Source organism: Artemia franciscana, chromosome 9 (assembly GCF_032884065.1).
Source record: "Artemia franciscana chromosome 9, ASM3288406v1, whole genome shotgun sequence".
In the NCBI taxonomy this organism is placed as follows: Eukaryota; Metazoa; Arthropoda; class Branchiopoda; order Anostraca; family Artemiidae; genus Artemia; species Artemia franciscana.
The window spans coordinates 22,038,961-22,058,994 of record NC_088871.1 but is presented as its reverse complement, the minus strand read 5'-3'; the positions used below and the strand labels follow the sequence as shown (position 1 = coordinate 22,058,994).

Here is a 20,034-nt window from a genome sequence, read left to right as displayed (position 1 = left end):
TTTTCTTTCTTTCTCTAGTGGGGGGATAGCCCGAGAGACGAGTCTTTATAATCACCAACAACTGTTCATAAGTGTTACCACGGTGGTAGCGCTCAAATTGCGGTTCACGTGGCCCTTTGGGAGGTTCATTTCATTGCTATCAAGCCAAAATAGAATCTTTACTTATTCAACAAGAATAGTAGAAGAAACATTCATAAATATTTGGCGATTTTTACTCGAAAATGCTCATTTCCCATTAATGTGGATGTAAAGAGGGGTTTGAGAAGTCTTTTTACCCATACTTTGAAGTAGCAACAACAGCTTTACAATTATTGCAGCAGTAATCACTTTCTTCATAGGTTCTAAGACTTCAGTGCCTTTGGATGATGAATGAAAAACGAAGAAACAAAAGAATAAACAACAACGAGGAAAATTTTCATCCACTGACTGAAAATTATCTTGTTCTCTTGGAGTGTTTTAACAGCCTTTTTCTGCTGAAACACTCGTTCTGCATAATATTCATTGAAAATGTATAAGTTTGTTAACAATCGATAACATACTAATATTAAACGAATTTAGGAATAGAGAAGAACGTAGCACATGATCATCTAAACAATTTTCAAAAACTTATCAAAATGGATATAAAAATATTTTCAATATTGCAACATACCTGCGCATATGTGAGACATGAAGGGAGCTGAGGGAAACTGCACCCCTTTTTTTGGCCCCCTTCTTAGGTTAAAAAAAAAACCTTTTTTGTGTCTTTATTAAAAAAATATCAGACAAAATCCTCCCCCTTTATATTTTCATAAAGTGGCACTCCTTGAGGGGAAAGGGGATGAGAAAACTACTCTTAATATATAAACGTGTAGAATGTAACAAACCTGATATAAAATCAATATATTTAATTACCATGTGGGCTATGTTTTGCTCTTCGGACTTTTTTTACGCATTGTTTTGGAACATACAGATTATTTAGATGATATGTATAAATTTGTTCACGCCATATAAATTCCGTTTTGCGAATAATTAAATTCAAACAAGGGTTTACTGACTATTTCTTTCGAACTTTATTTCCTTAATTTTTAGTTATTTTGTCTTGTTCAAGTTCATGCCACTGATTTAAAAAAAAAAAAACCAACGACAGTGAATTCTTGATATGAATATATGAAATAAAAAAGTTTAAAAAGAAGTTGCCTGTTTTTACTTGAAATCATTTACATTCTTTGCATTCATGTGAAATACAACCCAATAACTACAACAACGAGTTTTTATGATTATAAAAAGGAACAGGTAGATGGAGAAATTAGCTTTGTCCGATTTGAAAGTTCTGCCGATACGACCGAGTACGTCGACAGTGCAACTGCTCGATTTTCTTTTATCGATAGTATGCCTGCATTTATGTCTTCTTTTAATGACAGACTGAAAAAAAAACACACAGACTCACTTGAAAGAGAAAACTTGAAATGTTAATTTAGGATTTTAAAACAATGTGAAATTGAAGCATTGAATATTTCGATCTTGCTCATGGGTAGCTCTGTTAATATTTTTTCTGATTTCCGATTGTAATGCTGATGAAATGACGTTAAACATCATCATCAAGTTCGATATGCTACTGCAGCGGGAATATTTTGCCTAATCTTTACGTGAAAGACATTTTTAAGTTTTCTCAGATGCGGTGAAATACAAATTTTTCGAGATATGTTTTCTGCCGGTAGTTAAGATAGAATTACAAAAGGTAAAGAAGTGCTTATATCTCTTCTAAAAATGGAGCCAATCCGAAAATGCAATTTTATCCCTTTATGTCACGAAGTGCTTTCAAATTGGATGAAATTTATCGTTGAAATGCTGCTTTTCTCTTAGTATTTGAAAGCCTAAAGATTAGTAGCGCTTTTTGTCCTTTTAATCCGTGTTGGGGGCGGTAAGGTATATCACAAAGGTATAAAAGGGATTGGATAATAAAAGGGATGTAATAAAAGAGATTGGTGTCAGTAAAACCAGGGAGGCAGCTGCCCCACCCCCTTTACCTGGCTTAGAACCGCCACTGCTAAAGATGCATAAAAAAGCAAACAAAAGTGAATGTAATACATGTATAAATCATCTTTCTGCCTGTATATGATTTTGTAACTGATGCAAGACATAATGGCTGAGTGTTTAGGTAAAATAATTTGGAAAACTTAAGCTTGCAAACAAATATTTCTGGTGAAATATGATTTTGTAATCTAACTCTTTTAAATATCAAAATAATACAATCTAAATGCTTTTGCTAAAAGGAGTTTAGTCATATCTATTTGTTGAGATAATATATTTAGAAGGGCAATGTGTGTCTTATATACTGAGTTGTCTCATGTCTAGATTTGCGTAGAAATGTACTAATTTAGTGACCAGAAGAACCTGTATATAAAGCTTAGTTGTTGTTTTCACAACTTTGCTTCAGGGCGGGCATTACATTTCCGAGTTCAAAGTCATTGCCTTCGAAGAGTTTCATCGGTAAAAAACTACCAAAGGGCTTAAGGTCTATAAGCATCGCTTAAAGTGTAAAAGTAGGGACTCTAATTTGGGGGAGGGGAGCAATGTCGCACTAGCTTTTGAATGATATATCTCTTGGGGTAATCATTGGAAAGAAAAATCGAAAGGAAAACACAAATTGCCCCGCCTAAATTTTTAAAATATATTTTTATTGCACTTAGTATTAACGAAGTGACATATAGCGATGGCAAATCCTGTCAGTCTGTCTGTCCGTCCCGGTTTTACTACTTTAGGCACTTCAAGGTAAGCTAGGACGATGAAATTTGGCAGGCGTATCAGGGCAGGACCAGACTAAATTATAATTAGTCGTTTTCCCGATTTTACCATCTGGCGGGGGGGGGAGTGGGGGGCCGATTAATTCAGAAAAAATAGAAAAAAGAAGTATTTTCAACTTACAAACGGGTGATGGGATCTTAATGAAATTTGATGTTTGGAAGGATATCGTGTCTCAGAGCTCTGATTTTAAATCCCGACCAGATCTGGGGACATTGGGGGGAGTTTGAGGGGAGGAACCTAAAATCTTGGAAAACGCTTAGAGTGGAGGGATCGGGATGAAACTTGGAGGGAAAATAAGTAGAAGTCCTGGATACGTGATTAACATAACCGGAACCGATTTGCTCTGTTTGGGGGAGTTGGGGGGGATGGTTAATTCTGAAAAATTAGAAAAAATGAGGTATTTTTAACTCACGAAGGAGCGATCGGATCTTAATGAAATTTCATATTCAGAAGGACCTCATAACTCAGATCTCTTACTTTAAATCCCGTTCTGATCCAGAGTGATTAAGGAGGGGAGTTTGGGGGGGGGGGGATGGAAATCTTGGAAAACACTTAAAGCGGAGAGATCAGGATGAAACTTGGTGGAAAGAATAAAAACAAGTCCAAGATATATGACTGACAAAAACGGAACGGATCCGCTCTGGATCCGGTGACATATGGGTGAGTTGGGGGGGGGGCTAAAATCTTTGAAAACGCTTAGAGTGGAGGGATCGGGATGAAACTTGGTGGGGAAAATAAGCAGAAGTCCTAGGTACGTGATGGACATAACTGAAACGGATCCGCTCTATTTTTAGGAGTTGGGGGGGGGGGGGAGGGTTAATCTGAAAAAATAGAAAAGATTTTTATTTAAGAATGATTACGAATCATTTACGAATTTTTATTCGTATTTATTTTTATTTACGAATTTTCACAATTTATTTACGAAAGGTATTTTTAACTTACGAAAGATTGGTCGTATCTTAATGAAATTTCACATTTAGAAGGACCTCGTAACTCTGATCTCTCATTTTAAATCCCGAAAGGATCCAGCGTCATTGGGGGGGGGGGGGATCTGGGAAAACACTTAAAGCGGAGAGATTAGGATGAAACTTGGTGGGAGGAAAACAAACAAGTCTAAGACACGTTACTGACAATACTGGACTGGATCCGTCCTCTTTGGCTTAGTTGGGGATAGGGGGGATTAATTCGGAAAAATTAGAGAAAATGAGGGGTTTGTAACTTACGAGTGGGGGATGAGATCTTAATGAAATTTAATATTTAGAAGTATCTTGTGATTTAGAGCTCTTATTTCAAATCCCGACCAGATCCGGTGACATTTGGGGGGAGTTGGAAGGGGAAATCGGAATTCTTGGAAAACGTGAAAATTGAGGTATCTTTATCTTAAGAATGGGTGATCGGATCTTAATGAAACTTGATATATAGAAGGATATTATGTCTCAGATGCTCCATTTTCAATTCGAATCGGATCCGGGGACATAGGGGGTTGGAGGGGGGGGACAGAAATCTTGGAAAACGCTTAGAGTGGAGAGATCGGGATGAAACTTGGTGGGAAGAATAAGCACAAGTTATAGATACGTGATTGACATAATTGGAACGGATCTGTTCACTTGGGAGGAGCTGAGGGGGTGATTTGGAAACATTAAAAAAAATGGAGGAATTTTTAGCTTAAGAACGGGCGATCGGATCTTAATGAAATTTGATATTTAAAAGGAACTCATGCCTGAGAGCTCTTACTTCAAATCTCGACCAGATCTGTTGACATTAAGGGGAGTTCGAGGGGGAAACTGGAAATCTTGGAAAACGCTTAGAGTAGAGAAATCGGGAGGAAACTTGGTGGGTAAAATAAACAAATGTCGTAGATACTTGATTGACGTAACCGTACTGAATCCACTCTCTTTGGGGGAGCTAGGGGGTGGGGTTCAGTGCTTTGGCGAGTTTGGTGCTTCTGGACGTGCTAGGATGATGGGAATTGATAGGCTTGTCCGGGAGCTGCACAAATTGACTTGATAAAGTCGTTTTCCCCGATTAGACTATCTGAGGGCTGAAGGGAGAGGAAAAAGTAGAAAAATGAGGGATTTGCAACTTATTATTGGGTGATCGGATCTTAATGGATTTTTATATTTAGAAGGACCTCGTGACTCAGAGCTCTTATTTTAAATCTCGACCGGCATTATGCCTCCGGTTTTCCTTTTAAATTAATCTATTGATTCTTAGAATTTTGCTAGAGCTCATATCATATGAGCTCTTGCCTCTTGGCTCGTCCAGCCTCGTCACAAGTGCCATATGAGCTCTTAGCTCTTGTTCATTATCATAAAATAGTGATTCAAATAAATCCTTGCCCCCCTCCCAGTATATTTTCGTGAATCTGATATCGTGGGTAAAAGTAAAAGACAACCTGCCTATGACAAACCGTAAATCTGCTACATTGGATTTTAATTATCTCCTGTTATCTAAAATAATACCAAACTTGGCATGCCAGTTATATGGCTTGATTTTTTATATACAAAGATCAATGAAATAGCTTCCAGAACATCTGCAGTTGTATTCGACCTTCTGAAATATGCAGTGTAATGTATTTCTGGTCAAACAGTGTATCTCCAAATTTCAAACCTGACAATGCCATTTGGAATTTTAGGCAAATTAATTTTTTTTTTTTGTTAAAAGTGTCTTTGTGTTCTTTTATGTTTGAATTTCTCAGACTGTGGCAATTCTAGGAACTAAGAAAGAGGTCGAAAGGTCATATACAACCACGGAATGAGTGGACAGAAAATGAAATCATTGAATTGAGAGATTTGGTTCAAAAGTTTATTGATTCTCAAGGTAAATAGCTTTAAACCCTTTGCTTAATGTATGCTATTTGTATTTTCGTGTGTGATTTCTTGGGTGTGGGGGGGGGGGGGTTGTTTGCATCATTCATATGAATATTGGATTGTCAGATTTACTACTAACAACTCACTGCAGCACCAAGCCACCTGAGGCCATCACTGTTACGCACACTCCTCTTTTTCAACCTGTTCAAAGTTCCTCTCTTTACAACATACCCAGGAGTTCCAGTTTCTCCTAAATCTTTCCTTATGACATTCGCCCAACCCTTTGGGGGGCGACCTGTTTTTTGGTTGACCCTAGATAGTGGGTCAACAAGGACGATCTTTGTTAATCTTATTTTTTTAAAAAGCTAGATTGACGTTTGAAAGTTTAAACTGTTTAGCTGTTTCCAGAGGTGACAATTTTCTAGCATTTTTATGGCACTTGGTATTAACCAAGTGACATATAGCAGTCGCCAATTCTGTCGGTCTGTCGGTCTGTCTGTCGGTCTGTCTGTCGGTCTGTCTGTCGGTCTGTCTGTCGGTCCCGGTTTTGCTACTTTAGGCACTTCCAGGTAAGCTAGGACGATGAAATTTGGCAAGCGTATCAGGGACCGGACCAGATTAAATTAGAAATAGTCGTTTTCCCGATTTGACCATCTGGGGGGGAGTGGGGGCCCGGTTAATTCGCAAAAAATAGAAAAAATGAAGTATTTTTAACTTATCAGCGGGTATTTGGATCTTAATGAAATTTCATGTTTGGAATGATATTGTGTCTTAGAGCTCTTATTTTTAATCCCGACCGGATCTGATGACATTGGCGGGAGTTGGAGGGGGAAAACCTAAAGTCCCGGTTTTGCTACTTTAGGCACTTCCAGGTAAGCTAGGACGATGAAATTTGGCAAGCGTATCAGGGACCGGACCAGATTAAATTAGAAATAGTCGTTTTCCCGATTTGACCATCTGGGGGGGGGGGGGGAGAAGGGGCCGGTTAATTCGGAAAAATAGAAAAAATGAAGTATTTTTAACTTATGAGCGGGTGATTGAATCTTAATGAAATTTGATGTTTGGAATGATATTGTGTCTCAGAGCTCTTATTTTAAATCCCGACTGGGTCTGATGACATTGGGGGGAGTTGGAGGGGGGAAACCTAAAATCTTGGAAAACACTTAGAGTAGAGGGATCGGGATGAAACTTGATGGGAAAAATAAGCGCAAGTCCCAGATACATGATTGACATAATCGGAACTTATTTGCTCTCTTTGGGGTAGTTGGGAGGGGGGGAGTAAGTCTTAAAAATTAGAAAAATGAGGTATTTTCAACTTACGAACGGGTGATCGGATCTCAATGAAATTTGATGTTTAGAAGGATATCGTGTCTTAGAGCTCTTATTTTAAATCCCGACCGGATCTGGTGATGGGGGCGGGGAGTTGGGAGGGGGAAACCTAAAACTTGGAAAACACTTAGAGTGGAGGGATCGGGATGAAACATGGTGGGAAAAATAAACACAAGTCCTAGATAGATGATTGACATAAACGGAACGGATCCGCTCTCTTTTGGGTAGTTGGGGGGGGGGGGGGTTAATTCTGAAAAATTAGAAAAAATGAGGTATTTTTAACTTACGAATGGGTGATTGGATCTCCATGAAATTTGATTTTTAGAAGGATATCGTGGCTCAAAGCTCTTATTTTAAATCCTGACCGGATCTGGTGACATTGGGGGAAGTTTGGGGTGGGGAGACCTAAAATGATGGGAAACCCTTAGATTGGAAGGATTGGGATGAAACTTGGTTGGAAAAATAAGCAAAAGTCTTGCATACGTAATTTACATAATTGGAACGGATCCGCTCAATTGCGGGGGGGGGGGGGTAATTCTGAAAAATAAGAAAAATAACGTATTTTTAACTTACGAAGGAGTGATCGGATCTTCATGAAACTTCATATTTAGAAGGACCTCGTAACTCTGATATCTTATTTTAAATCTCAACCGGATCAAACGTAATTGGGGGGGGGGCAGTTGGGGGGACCGGAAATCTTAGAAAATACTTAAAGCGGTGAGATCAGGATGAAACTGGATGGGAAGAATAGAAACCTGTCTAAGATACGTGACTGACATAACTGGACCGGATCTGCTCTCTTTGGTGGAATTGGGAGGGGGGAGGTAATTTTGAAAATTGAGGTATTTGTAACTTACGAAAGGGTGACCAGATCTTAATGAAATTTGATATTTAGAAGGATCTTGTGCTATAAAGTTTAACTTTAGGTTCTGACCTTCTCACAAGTGCCAAATGAGCTCTTGGCTCTTGGCTCTTCCGACCTCGTCCAAATGAGCTCTTGGCTCTTCCGACCTCGTACCATATGAGCTCTCGGCTCTTCCGACCTCGTCACAAGTGCCATATGAGCTCTTAGCTCTTGTTTTCAACCACACATCAGGATTTACTGCATGTGTCAATTTTGAAAGTTGTATTCATACATTAAATCTAAAACTGAACATAAAACAGAGATGACTATCTGTTTTTTGTTGTTGAAAGTATAGAAAATTTACGGTCGAAGGTAAATAGCTAACTTTAGATTGTCAACGAATTCTCTTTTTGCCTTTATTGTATTTCTTTTTTAGTATTGGAATATTTCTTTGCTACAACATGCATCCTGGCCGTCCTGGCCGAGTGGGTTGGTGCGCTGGATTCAGGATCCCTTGTCTGAGAGGACGCGGGTTCGAATCCCAGTGTACCCAATTCTTCAGTTTGGGACGGGGGTCAGTGGCGTGACTCTGTAAGCTTAGCTAGAGTCGACCCAGCTCTAAATGGGTACCTGGAGAAATCTGGGGAAGGTAAACAGGAAGGGTGTGCGAAAGCACAGGATGGCTGGCCCCCAACCCCCCATTGCACTTCCTGGCTGAAGGGCCAAGAAACGGAGATCAGCACCGCCGGTACGGACTGCAAAGTCTAATGCGGTATCCTTTACAACATGCATCAATGACACACACAAAAAAATGTGCTGTTTCTTATGAAAACTTTGGTATTTCATCTAGGGGTCAAAGAAACTGTATTTCATAGTATTTGAAAAGTAATTGTTTTAAATAGGTTTTAAAATAATATTCATCATGGCATCTGTTAAGTTGACTATATATTTCTATGTTTGGCAATTAGTTAATCACGAGCTCCATGGGTAATGAGTCTGCACAACAGACAAAGATTTTCGAGATAAATTTTTGTTTGTAAATTTTTGTGGGGTAAGTACGGTCAATTACTTTATGCTTATTTTGTGGAAGATCAGTTTTAAATCTCATAAGGTATATGACTGGTTTGCCTTTGGATGAAGCATATAGTCACTCCCAAGAAGCTATGCTTTTTGGCCCGAACATCCATTAGTAGTGCTTATGAAACACTTTTCTTAAGTATGAATAAATTGATTGATTGCTTGATTGGTGCCTAACATGCAAAAGTTTCGCAAGAATGGTCGGAAATTTTCTTTAACTGTACAAAAGCTAGTCACGGCACTACGACTAATATTAAAAATGTTATTTTGGCTCTTTTACAGACCCTCTCGAAAGAATTGTGGAGCATCTATCAGTTAGACGTCCTAAATATCGTGTAAAGCAGAAGATAATTGATTTGGGCTTTGTTAGTGACCCGACTGCGCTGAGGAAGAAACGATTATCCAAGAAAGGTTCAAATCTAAATAAAAAGAAGCGAATCGCTAATAATTTCGATGGCCTTGGAGGAACCTTGAATGAACAAGAAGTTCATCGGCGTGAAGCTGGTGATGGTGAGTTACAATTCTTTGATGTTTTTATCATTACTTTTGATTAAAAAGAAAAGATAAGAATTAACTGCCTCCAGTTGTCAAGATTTTAAAAGGAATTTGTTAAGGAATTATTAATGGTTAGACAGAAAATATTCGGCTAAACTAAAATCAGGACTTTAGTATCAGAGTTTCAACATTTGGAACCTAAAATGGGTATTCATTCTCGGGGTCCAAACAATTCGAAAGAACTCTAATCGATATTCTAGTAAAAGGAATAAAAAAGAGAATAGTATGGAAATTATAAATAAAAATAAAATATAAACATTTAAAATAAAAAATATAAATATTCGGCTAAACTAAAATCAGGTCTTCAGTATCTGAGTTTCAACATTTGGAACCTAAAATGGGTATGCAGTTAGCAAATCTCGGGATCCAAACATTTCGAAAACACTCAAATCGCTATTGTAGTAAAAGGAATAAAAAGGAGAAAAGCATGGAAAATATAAATAAACCATTATAAAGTTTTTTTCAGACTATGACTTTATCCTATATTTCTAAAAGCTTCTTGGTTTGAATTCTTTTGTTTCGTTTAATGAATTCTAATTATCCAGGAAGTTTATCCAAAGTGCATAATAGGCTTTGTGTAAACATTTTCAGCTTCTTAAAATTTTTAAATTTTAACGTCGACTTTAAATCAGGCCAGAAACTTAAGCTTATTTTTGCGGAAAGAGGATTAGGGGGGATCTAACTGTAAAGTTTCAGAAAATTGGGAGTTTGAACTTAACTGTTGGTAGGTTTTCCTTATTGGTACGAATATGACATATCTGGTTGGATGTATTTTGTATTGGTGGCTCAGTTATGCTTACAGAATATGTAGTGCTAGGCTCTGATGTGGAATTCCCTTCAACACAAAAAAAAAAAAATTTCGAGATTGTTTCAATATTTTTTGGCTTAACTAGACGCGAAGCATATTGAACTTATTCCTCATTTCAAACTTATTCCAAAATAAGAATATTTGACTTCAGTATGAGCAAAATAACTGACAAATTTTGGTCTAACCTTTTGGTCAAACCTTTGATCTAATTTAATTTTATAGGATTTTTACACAGTTTTCATTTATTTAGACTAATTAGAAAGATGTATATTTGGTTCTGATTTTGAAACGTTTTAACTGTCTTGTTTGGGTCAATGTGTGTTTGATGCTATGTGAATAATTACGTCCTCTAATGTCTATTTAAATTATTTATGTACTACGTTAGATTATTGCGTTTTTAATGTCTATTTAAATTATTTATGTACTACGTTAGATTATTGCGTTTTTAATGCATATGCAATAAGCACTGCAATCGCAGTTTTGCCAAATGGGTTAATAAGTCAGGACAGGTTCTTTTTGGTATACTTTTTTGTATAGAGTAAAAAGTGCCACTTTTTCTTATTTTCATTTTTGGTTTTGTTTGCTATAAATGCTTATAAAAACTAAGTTACAAACTTCTTAAAACTAAACCGTAAAAATTATTGCCCTTAAAGAGTGAAAATCTCGTATTGTTTTTTTCTTCTTTTTTTACAAACTATTCAAGAGAAAGAAAATTTTTCTGAAACTGATTAACAAAAGTAGAGAAACGAGGTCTTTAAAAGTCAGTAGTATTGGGTCTATGATGATCCTCAAAGTGATATTGCGGGGACGCATCTTGGAACATATACAGACATGTATTAAACTGACTTTTGTCAAATAATATCAGATGCTAGGGTTTTGCTATACACCAGTTATGCTTTGATTGTAAATCACCAATCAGATATTTTGTTAAAACACTAAAGGAATTACTGCATTTTATATAACTATATCTACATGCTTTTGATTAGCAGCTAATGCTGAAACCATGATTTGCTTATTATTCGCCGTGTTCATCTTTCACTAGGTTTTATCTACTGCTAATTTTACTGTGGTCTAGAGTTTGTTCTTCATTATAACGACCTACCTATAACCTCGTCCACTAATGTAGTGTTTATTAAAGGACGTGATCGACTCTTACTAGGTTACTAGCTACCGCTACAACCCGGATTTAGTTATTCTACCTTCATGTTCATAATAATTACCAATTTCTAGGTTTTCTCAGTAATTGTTCTAACTTTTTTTTTCTAAGCCACTTCTGAGGAAGATTCCGAGTCAAGCAGTTCTTCTGATTCCGAATCTGATGACGATCATGCTTTGACACCCAAGCCATTTGTGCCGTATATGCTGAAAAAATCCAAAAATCAGAAACAAAATCGTCTGATAACAGAAGAACCAAGAAGAGAACCAACCGTTCCATTTATGCTGGATAGAGTTAACGACCTTTTAAAGCAGCTGATTGAGAAAGGTTAGTTGAATACTGTTATTTTTAGTTTTTTATATTTTGCCCTTATTTTCTTACTATTTATTTTCATATAGAATAGACTAATACGATCAGTGGTGTAGGCGAGGGTTGGGCTGGACCTCCTCGGGTGCGATCCTTGTAGGGGTAACAAAAAATTGATCTCAAAAAGGCTCTTTTTTCTTCTGCTTTTCATATTTACTAGTCAGTTTGTTACATTCACGAAAAATTGCTTTCAAAATAGTTCTTATTACCATGTCTATCCGTTTTAAAATGAATTGTATCAGTAGTAGCTTGAATTAGCTGTTTATTCTTAATACACCCTTCGATGACTGATTAGTCACATTGCCAAGATCAACAAACATTTCAGAATGTGTTCCTTTCCCTTGCTCAATTTTCAAAATGGTAAAATTTAGTTGAAGGGTCAAATTCCAATTCAGTAATAATAATATTATTAGCTTAACTGAAGAAGGAATATTTTAGTCCTACCCTATTAGAATTCTTGCTTGCCTTTCTTTCATAATAATGGAACTTTACTTTTATTTATCAGAATTCGTTATTTATAAATATTGAACTTTTAATTCTAAATAAAAAACTTAAATGAAATAAATAAAATACTTTTTCTTTCCAGTAAAAATCTATATCTATGTTGATGTTTTGAATATTTTTTTATGAAGTTAGGATTATTTATTTATCAAGGCTCAGTATATATTAATATTTTTCTCCTTTATTAACAGAATTTCACGCATAAAAAAGATTATCAGAGCTAATGCTTGAGCGTCGTAAAGAGAGAGAGAGAGAGAGAGAGAGAGAGAGAGAGAGAGGAGAGAGAGAGAGAGAGAGAGAGAGAGAGTGAGAGAGAGAGAGAGAGAGAGAGAGAGAGAGAGAGAGAGAGAGAGAGAGAGAGAGAGAGAGAGAGAGAGAGAGAGAGAGAGAGAGAGAGAGAGAGAGAGAGAGAGAGAGAAATAATTTATTAACAAAAATAACACTTGAGTCTGTATCTTAGTTTGCAGAAAACAAAGTTAGAAAGAAAAAGTTTTAAGTAGCAGCATGTAAAAAAAACAAAAAAAAAACGCTACATGCTGTTGTCGTCCATTGAAATATAATATGGATGTTATAATAATGTGAGTCCAACTACTATGTTCTAAAATTTTGTGTTTTATTTATACTTTGTTGTGCATTAATTTAATTACATTAAAATGTTTGCATACACAATCTTTAAAACGCGCAATCTACTTTCCTTTTCGCTTCTTTGTTTATATAATGAAAAGACTTATGGTGACGTAGAGTGTTGCTAATTGTATATCAAAAGATCGAAACAAAAAAATCTAAAAAAAAGGTAAACGAGTCAAAGTTCCGCCTCGGGTGTCAGAAGACTTTTCTACGCCACTGACGACAAAAGTTTTAAGCTAGCCAGTGCACATATACAAAGTGGCAAGTAGTATTCTAAGTTGAACAGAATAAAATATAAGGGAAACGGCAAGCAATAAAATCCCTGACTAAATGCCTACTAACACACTGGACAAATGAATAATGATAAGTTGCCGAAGTGAGATTCTCTTCAAATAAAAGTCTCCTGGTATTCATCCTAATTAATCTATTTTACCAAGTTAGCTTGGTAAGCAGGAAGAAAGTGACGAGAAAAGTTGAACTGTGGGTTTTTAGTTGAAGTTGAAGAGTTGAAGTTGAAGGTGAAGTTGAAAAGTTGAAGAGGTTTTTAGTGACCTTTTTCAATTTTAGATGTTCGATCTTTAGGGAGACGTGACGTTAAATGGGATATGTACTCACGTGAAGGTCAAACGCAAGACAAATGAATAGGTCTTAAACTACTTACCGATTTACTGAATCTTGTGACATGAGAAAAGAATCATTCGGCTTCTCTTAAAAAAAAAAAAAAAAAATCATATCGGTGTTTTTATTATTTCTATTCTTTTTTAATCCATAATAGCAAAAAAATAGATAGCGGAGTAAAATGAGTAAAAAAGGAAAGAAAATAGTAATTGAAAAAATATATATAATTTCAAGAGGTGAAGTGGTGGCAGTTTATTATTGCTGATATCCCAAAGCTTTCTACTTAGCTCAGTAACTTTACTGAAATCATCATTTATCACGAATTTCGACATCTTCCTATTGTGGTACCATGAAGGAAGAAAACGAATGGATTTGCTCTACCGAAAATACTGAATACATAAAGTAGAAATATCTTTCTTTTTCAATTGAGGATAAAACACAGGAAGAGTAAGAACCAAGTGTTCGCAAAAAGCTAAATGATTTGCACAAAGCTTTACGATAATATTTACCTCTATTTTCAATTTTTCTCGAGTAACCAACCTGGACCTTCATCCTGGAATCAGAAATCCGCCCAGAATAGAAATAACATAATTTGTTTGAAATATTGATGCCAACCCACCTAAATGCTGTAACGTAGGGGACATAAAGTAATTTTCACACCAGAGGCGAAAGTAAACGAGTCAAAGAGCCGAAAGTGAATGAGGCAAGAGCCAAAAGTGGTGTTTGTGAACTTATCATCATTTAAATAAAGACAAATTCGAAGCAGGTCATGAGCAGAGATTATATATGAAATATTAGACGAACCTGGAAAATAGTTCGGAAGAATATCATTAATTACTTGAGAAATTCATACCTTGAACATACTGGGTGATAGAGCACTTCCTTGTTCGTTTCCTTTCTGAAACGATACGATATCTTTTTTTTTTAAAGCTAGACAAGCAAACTTAAGATCAGAGGAAGAGTCCCAATATCGTACTTAAGCAAGAAAAAAGGATTAGTCCTTTTCTTGCTTCCGTAAACAATGAGTGAAATAAGTGAAAGGAGATCAATAAAATCGAAAGTGTAAGAAATATCAAGAGTGTTATGTTGCATAGTTTGGATATTTCGAGAAGTACCCAGAATAATAGAAGAAAGTATCTCATAACCATTGCTGCATCCAGACCCATGCTTATACCAAGCTGATTCTCCAAAATTAATTCCAAAGTAAAATATGGAAGAAGAATATATTCTAAAACTTCACAGACTTTGTAAGATATCATAACAGGTTAATAAAGACGAATAATTGAGAGGATTTTTTTTTAATTACTGAAGTTACTATGCCGTCCATGAAGCTATCGGGCATAACAGACAAACCTAAAAACCATGAAATATAAGTGTGGGTGTCATGTCAAAATGTCTATTAGGATGAAGATAAAGCGCAGGAAACCCATCAAAATCCTTAGAAGACGTATGCCCCTAATTTTTGAAACCTTTACTCTAATAAAATGCTCATATACCCCTCCCCCTCCAAGGGTAGGACATATGAGCTTTTTTTGCCTTGATATGGGCATTTTATTGTGTTTTCAGTTTAGTGTCGTGTGCTAAATTATCATCAATTATTAGGAACAAAGATGTACACAAAGGATTGAATGTCAGAGCTGATCTAGTTCAGAAAAGTAATTTTCGAGACATGGTACTTCTAATATACTGTATTTAGCTTCGACCAGTGAACATTGAGCCATATTAAAAATTGTCAGGATTGCCATAAACGTTTTTATGAGAAATTTTTTTTCGAACCTTCTTTTGAAATCTTCATGTCAAAGCTCTTACCGAATTTAGGTTTTATCTTCTTCCTTTTTAGGTTGATTTTTGGTATTTAGTTTATTGCGTTATATTTGTTATTAGGTTATTAACATTTTAAGTAAAACAGGTCAGTTTTATTTTTTTCTATTTAAGATCAATGTAAAACGATAAATATGATGATACCCTGTTGTTGACTAAGAGCAATGGACAAAAAACTGCCAGTCTGGTTTTGTTCCCTCTAGCTCTAAAACTAAACATGTTTTTTTTTCTTATCCCAGCGGCTGGATATGGTGGTCCAATTCAGGGATCAGAACTTCGATCCTAAATCCACTGTTAGATTGAAGGATTCAATTTAAACTATGTCTCCATAGACTGTATTGAATGAAATTCACGAAAATCAGTTATTTTATTCTTGTTTTTAATGTACGTAATACCACTAACCAAAGTATTTTGAAAAGTGATAAGAGAGGACATTCAAGTTTGCCTCAGAAAAAAAGAAAAGAGAAAAGCGAATGCCAATTAGAATAATCCGTTACAATCATGAAGAGCTAATAATTATAAAAGCCCAAGTTAAGATATTTTACACATTTTGTTCATGGTTAGAGATCGAAATCTTTTTTCCATTAAAAATGACTATTGCGCTCAATAGGTGTTCAAGGAAGGGCTCAGAATAGTTGTTTTGACTATGCTTAAAGTACTGATTTCATTTTCAGATGAATATTGTAAGAGGATCAGTATAAAGTTTGTATATGTGTCAAAGATTAAATTATAACAAAGTTAATGGATAAAAATTAAATAATTATCCCTTAATTAAATTACAGTTAAATTAATTACAATTGATGAATAGAAAAATTAACTTAAAAGTTATGTTCGTTAAAAGCCTTGTTATAAATTGCGTATAGGCCTATGATAACCCTAGGTATATAGACCTAGGGTTACGAAAAAGCCTACCTATAATTTTCTTCAGATTTCCTTCTGCCTGAGGATGACATAATTAAAAGTATGCAATCCCGGTTCTTTTAGAACTATGAACAAGGTTGAGATTAATTAACAATTCAGCCAAAAATATGTGGTGGTCGTATCTATATCAATCGTCTCGGAATTGGCACATAGGAGATAGGATATCCCTTAAGATTGGTTCTCTGTGAACCAATGATCTTTCTCCCTGAGACCAATCCCGTTCCTATCTGCTCATTTACTAAAGGGCTAAACTGTATGTACCTAAGTTAATAGCTATTGTGTGTTTCGAGAGTGCTTTTATTATAGAGTATATCCTGATTTTAGATTACCAAGAAAGCTTAAAGTGGCTTGTTGAATCTTTGGAAGAAGTCGTAACAGATAGAGAAGTAGATGAAATTAATGGTATTCACGAAAGCGTCCCTTTAGTCCCTATTTTAGAAGAAGTGCAAACTGCCTTTGAAGATGAATTATTTTTGGAGCTTCTTGCCGCAATAACTTTGGGACAACCTATTCTCGGACAGGTAATGGCTATTTTTCTCAAAATATGCTCCTCTAAGTCACACTTTTTGTGTGACTGTCTAAACATAAAGCCAGCAAGTTAATTCCTTTATGGCTTGAATAACAGTCACCTTTTTCTTTTTTTCTCTCTTTCTGCCAAATAGATTAATTCTAGAAATTTAAATATATCTGGATTTTCGTTTGGAACCAGAAAGAATTCAAATACCTGTTTTTGCCGCGTTTGAGCTTGCATTACAATGTCAACGTCTTGCCGGCATTTTGCTCTTTAGTAGAGCAAGTGTTTTGTATGCTACAAGTTGAATCGAGCTGGAAGCTAGAAACTTCCATGTTGAATCATGATAACACCTTTACTGTTTCCATTGATTCCCCTTGGTCCTGAAATTTATTGTTTTATTGGATGACATTCTAACCAAACTGATAAACTGTTGAATTCGTTCAACAGACTTGGTGGAAATAAACACTGATTGTTCATCCCTAATAACTGGTCATCTATTGTTGCTTAGAAATGATTGACTAGATGCTAGAAGAATTGTTTTTTTTATTATTATTAAATTGGCTTTCATTACATAACTCCTAAAGCGTAGTTTCCTTGAGCATCGTGTCTCTTTCTTCAACTCTTATTTTTTCCATGCTCTTAGTTGATATTATTGGCTGTAGGGTAAATCGTGTGTGTTTTTTTTTCGGAATTTGATAAAAATCCTCTCGGAATACAACAACGAATAGGAAACAGAACTATAGCATTTACTTATCTTTGAGGACCAGAGACAAAATATATATTTCTTGTCCTTGAAAATTCCATGCTCCCCCACCAATTTCCTGAACGTCCCCACTCGGTCCCCGAGCCGTGCGACTATACAGGTTACAGTTACCAAACTGCGTATAAAATTCTGAAATTTTTAACCTTTAAATGAAACGTGCAAACCCAAAGTCTACGGCTTTAATAATAATAATAATTTATTTATTACCCGCTTGTTTTAACAATTTAAGTGGAGTAAAAACACAAAATGAAAGAAAAACAAAATAACACAGATAATACAATCAATACAATCTAATCAAAGGGTGGTAAGGACCCAAGCGTTGACAGCACCTAATCTAGCTTACGGTTTTTTAGAAACAAAAATGATATCAGTGGCACAAAACTTTCTAATTACCTTCCGATTTCTGTAAGAACGTGACAGATACAATAAAAATTTGCAATAATGAAAATATAAAACTTTTATATTTTGTATATCTTGATTATTAAAAAACGGGCGCAAATCGGACAGAAACAATATAGAGTGATCGCATGTGTAGAACAAAGTCTGGATAAAGCCTTTCGTAAAAATCTGCTTCGGTACGGGACAATTTTCATGTACCCAATTTTAAGTTTACTTTTAATGTTATTAAGCCCACAAGATCGAAAAGCCAATAAAGATGAACACATACTAATACCAAGCCACCGAATCGAAGAAACAAGCCTAATTGAAAAAGAACCACAAGCAAGATCACTACTTTGATGTTTAGCATTAAAACTAAATGTTCACATTTTTCAGTATGAAGTTTGAGGCCGATTTCCTCAAAAGACTTAGAAACAAGCTGGGTCTACTTAATTAGGCTAGATTTAGTGCGGCTAATCAAAAGTGAATCATCTTCATATGCAATATACGAAAGATTTACTAGGCCTAAAAAACATGATGGATTAACGTAGCAAAACAGAATAAAGACAAGCATTAAAAAGATACGGGGATAGGACTCATCTTTGCCTAAGACCAGAACAGATACAGATATTACCAACGTAAGTGTCACCAGACTTGAGTTGAACATATGAATTAGCATACCAAAAACGAAGAGTTGATATAATAGACACATTAACACCAAGTTGTATTAAAGAATACCAAAGTTGGCTATGGCATATTGAATCAAAAGCTTTTGAAACATGGAGTGCACAAAAATGAAACTCAAAACCATTTTTATGGGCTTCAAGTACTAGAGAAGCTAGAGCACAATAAGCATGGTGGCATCCTATATACGCCTTTAAGCCAAACTGGTCTAGACATATAATCTTCTTTAGACAAGAGATCAGGAAAAAAAATTCAAATACTTTACTTAAAGGACAAGCAACCGTGAAAGGCCTATACGAAGCGCAACTAGTTGGATCCTTACCACGTTTCAAAATTGACATAATGTTACCAAATAAAAAAGAATCATGAACTAAAGACGAGCAAAAAAAAAAAAACATTTGGAAAAATAGCTGCAAGTGATAAACTAATCCCTCCAAATTGGTATTGTGGTGAAAAGCAGTGAGGCCGTCGATATCATAAGTTTTCGATTTAAGTCTCTCCACACTTCTTTTGACACCGTCAATACAAACGGGAGGTACATGACCTTGAGTGATTTTCTTAGGTAACAGATTAGAACATAGGGTGGCAAAACGAGAATGAACCGCATATATCGCTGTATCGAAAATCTTACTATAATGATTGATCCAATTATACATTCGGGATTTGGTCGGCCATAGGCGATCTATCGAACTTCGCGACACTAAAAGATATTTTCCACTTGCTAGGAGTCTTAGGAAATTTGGCACCATTATACTTAACTCTTCGAAGATAACGTTTAAAATCCTGCTTCGTTCTTTGTTTAACATCAAAAACATTACCCCTTAAGGGCGGCCGCAAGCTATCCATATTTTGAGCCATAATTTAGTCCGATTTTTTTATAGTTTTGAGCTCTGAGTCATTCTTCCAGATTGAACTTCTTGTCTGGGCTTGAAAGTGACGCAGGGGAACAGCTACTTCTTCAGATCTCTTTAAGTACGACACAATGTGACTATAATAAATATTAAGCTTAATTCTGGCTTGTGGGGATCCAACGCTTGTACACAACAGATTAAAAGGGACTTCAATCGTTGATAGAAGGCTAACAAGCGTAGAAAATTAAAAGACCAGTCAGCTTTTTTCCATTCTCTTTTAGAAATCGACTTAATAGAACTAGGACGGAGGTTCTTCTCAGCAGTAGCATTAAGGGTAACAATGAGGGACAGGGGGAGATGGTCGTAATCGCGCTCATCCTGGTGAACATGGACTTCGCCACAGAAGAGACCAGAAGGAACGTTACAATGGTTAATGTCCGAATATGAGCCACTATCATGGATATACGAATGAGAGGCATCTTTCTTCAACATTCTTTAACTACTTGGTAGTAAATCTAAAAGAAGCTCGGTCCGCACTGATGAAGAGTTGAATTTACAGTTCATATCACCAATTAATAGCCACTCCAGTCCATTATTTTCAACGCCATTTAGAAGGCTCTTTATTAA

General features: G+C 35.8%; 1 protein-coding gene across 1 annotated transcript in view; it reads left to right on the top strand.

The window, feature by feature from the left end:
- Nucleotides 1-20,034, top strand: part of LOC136031148 (protein timeless homolog) — a 117,136-nt gene that overhangs the window by 93,154 nt on the left and 3,948 nt on the right. Inside the window, exons 17-20 of the mRNA XM_065710470.1 lie at nucleotides 5,499-5,604; nucleotides 9,127-9,354; nucleotides 11,475-11,690; nucleotides 16,542-16,738. Of these exons, the coding sequence (XP_065566542.1) occupies nucleotides 5,499-5,604; nucleotides 9,127-9,354; nucleotides 11,475-11,690; nucleotides 16,542-16,738 (747 nt within the window). The remainder of the gene's footprint in view (nucleotides 1-5,498; nucleotides 5,605-9,126; nucleotides 9,355-11,474; nucleotides 11,691-16,541; nucleotides 16,739-20,034) is intronic.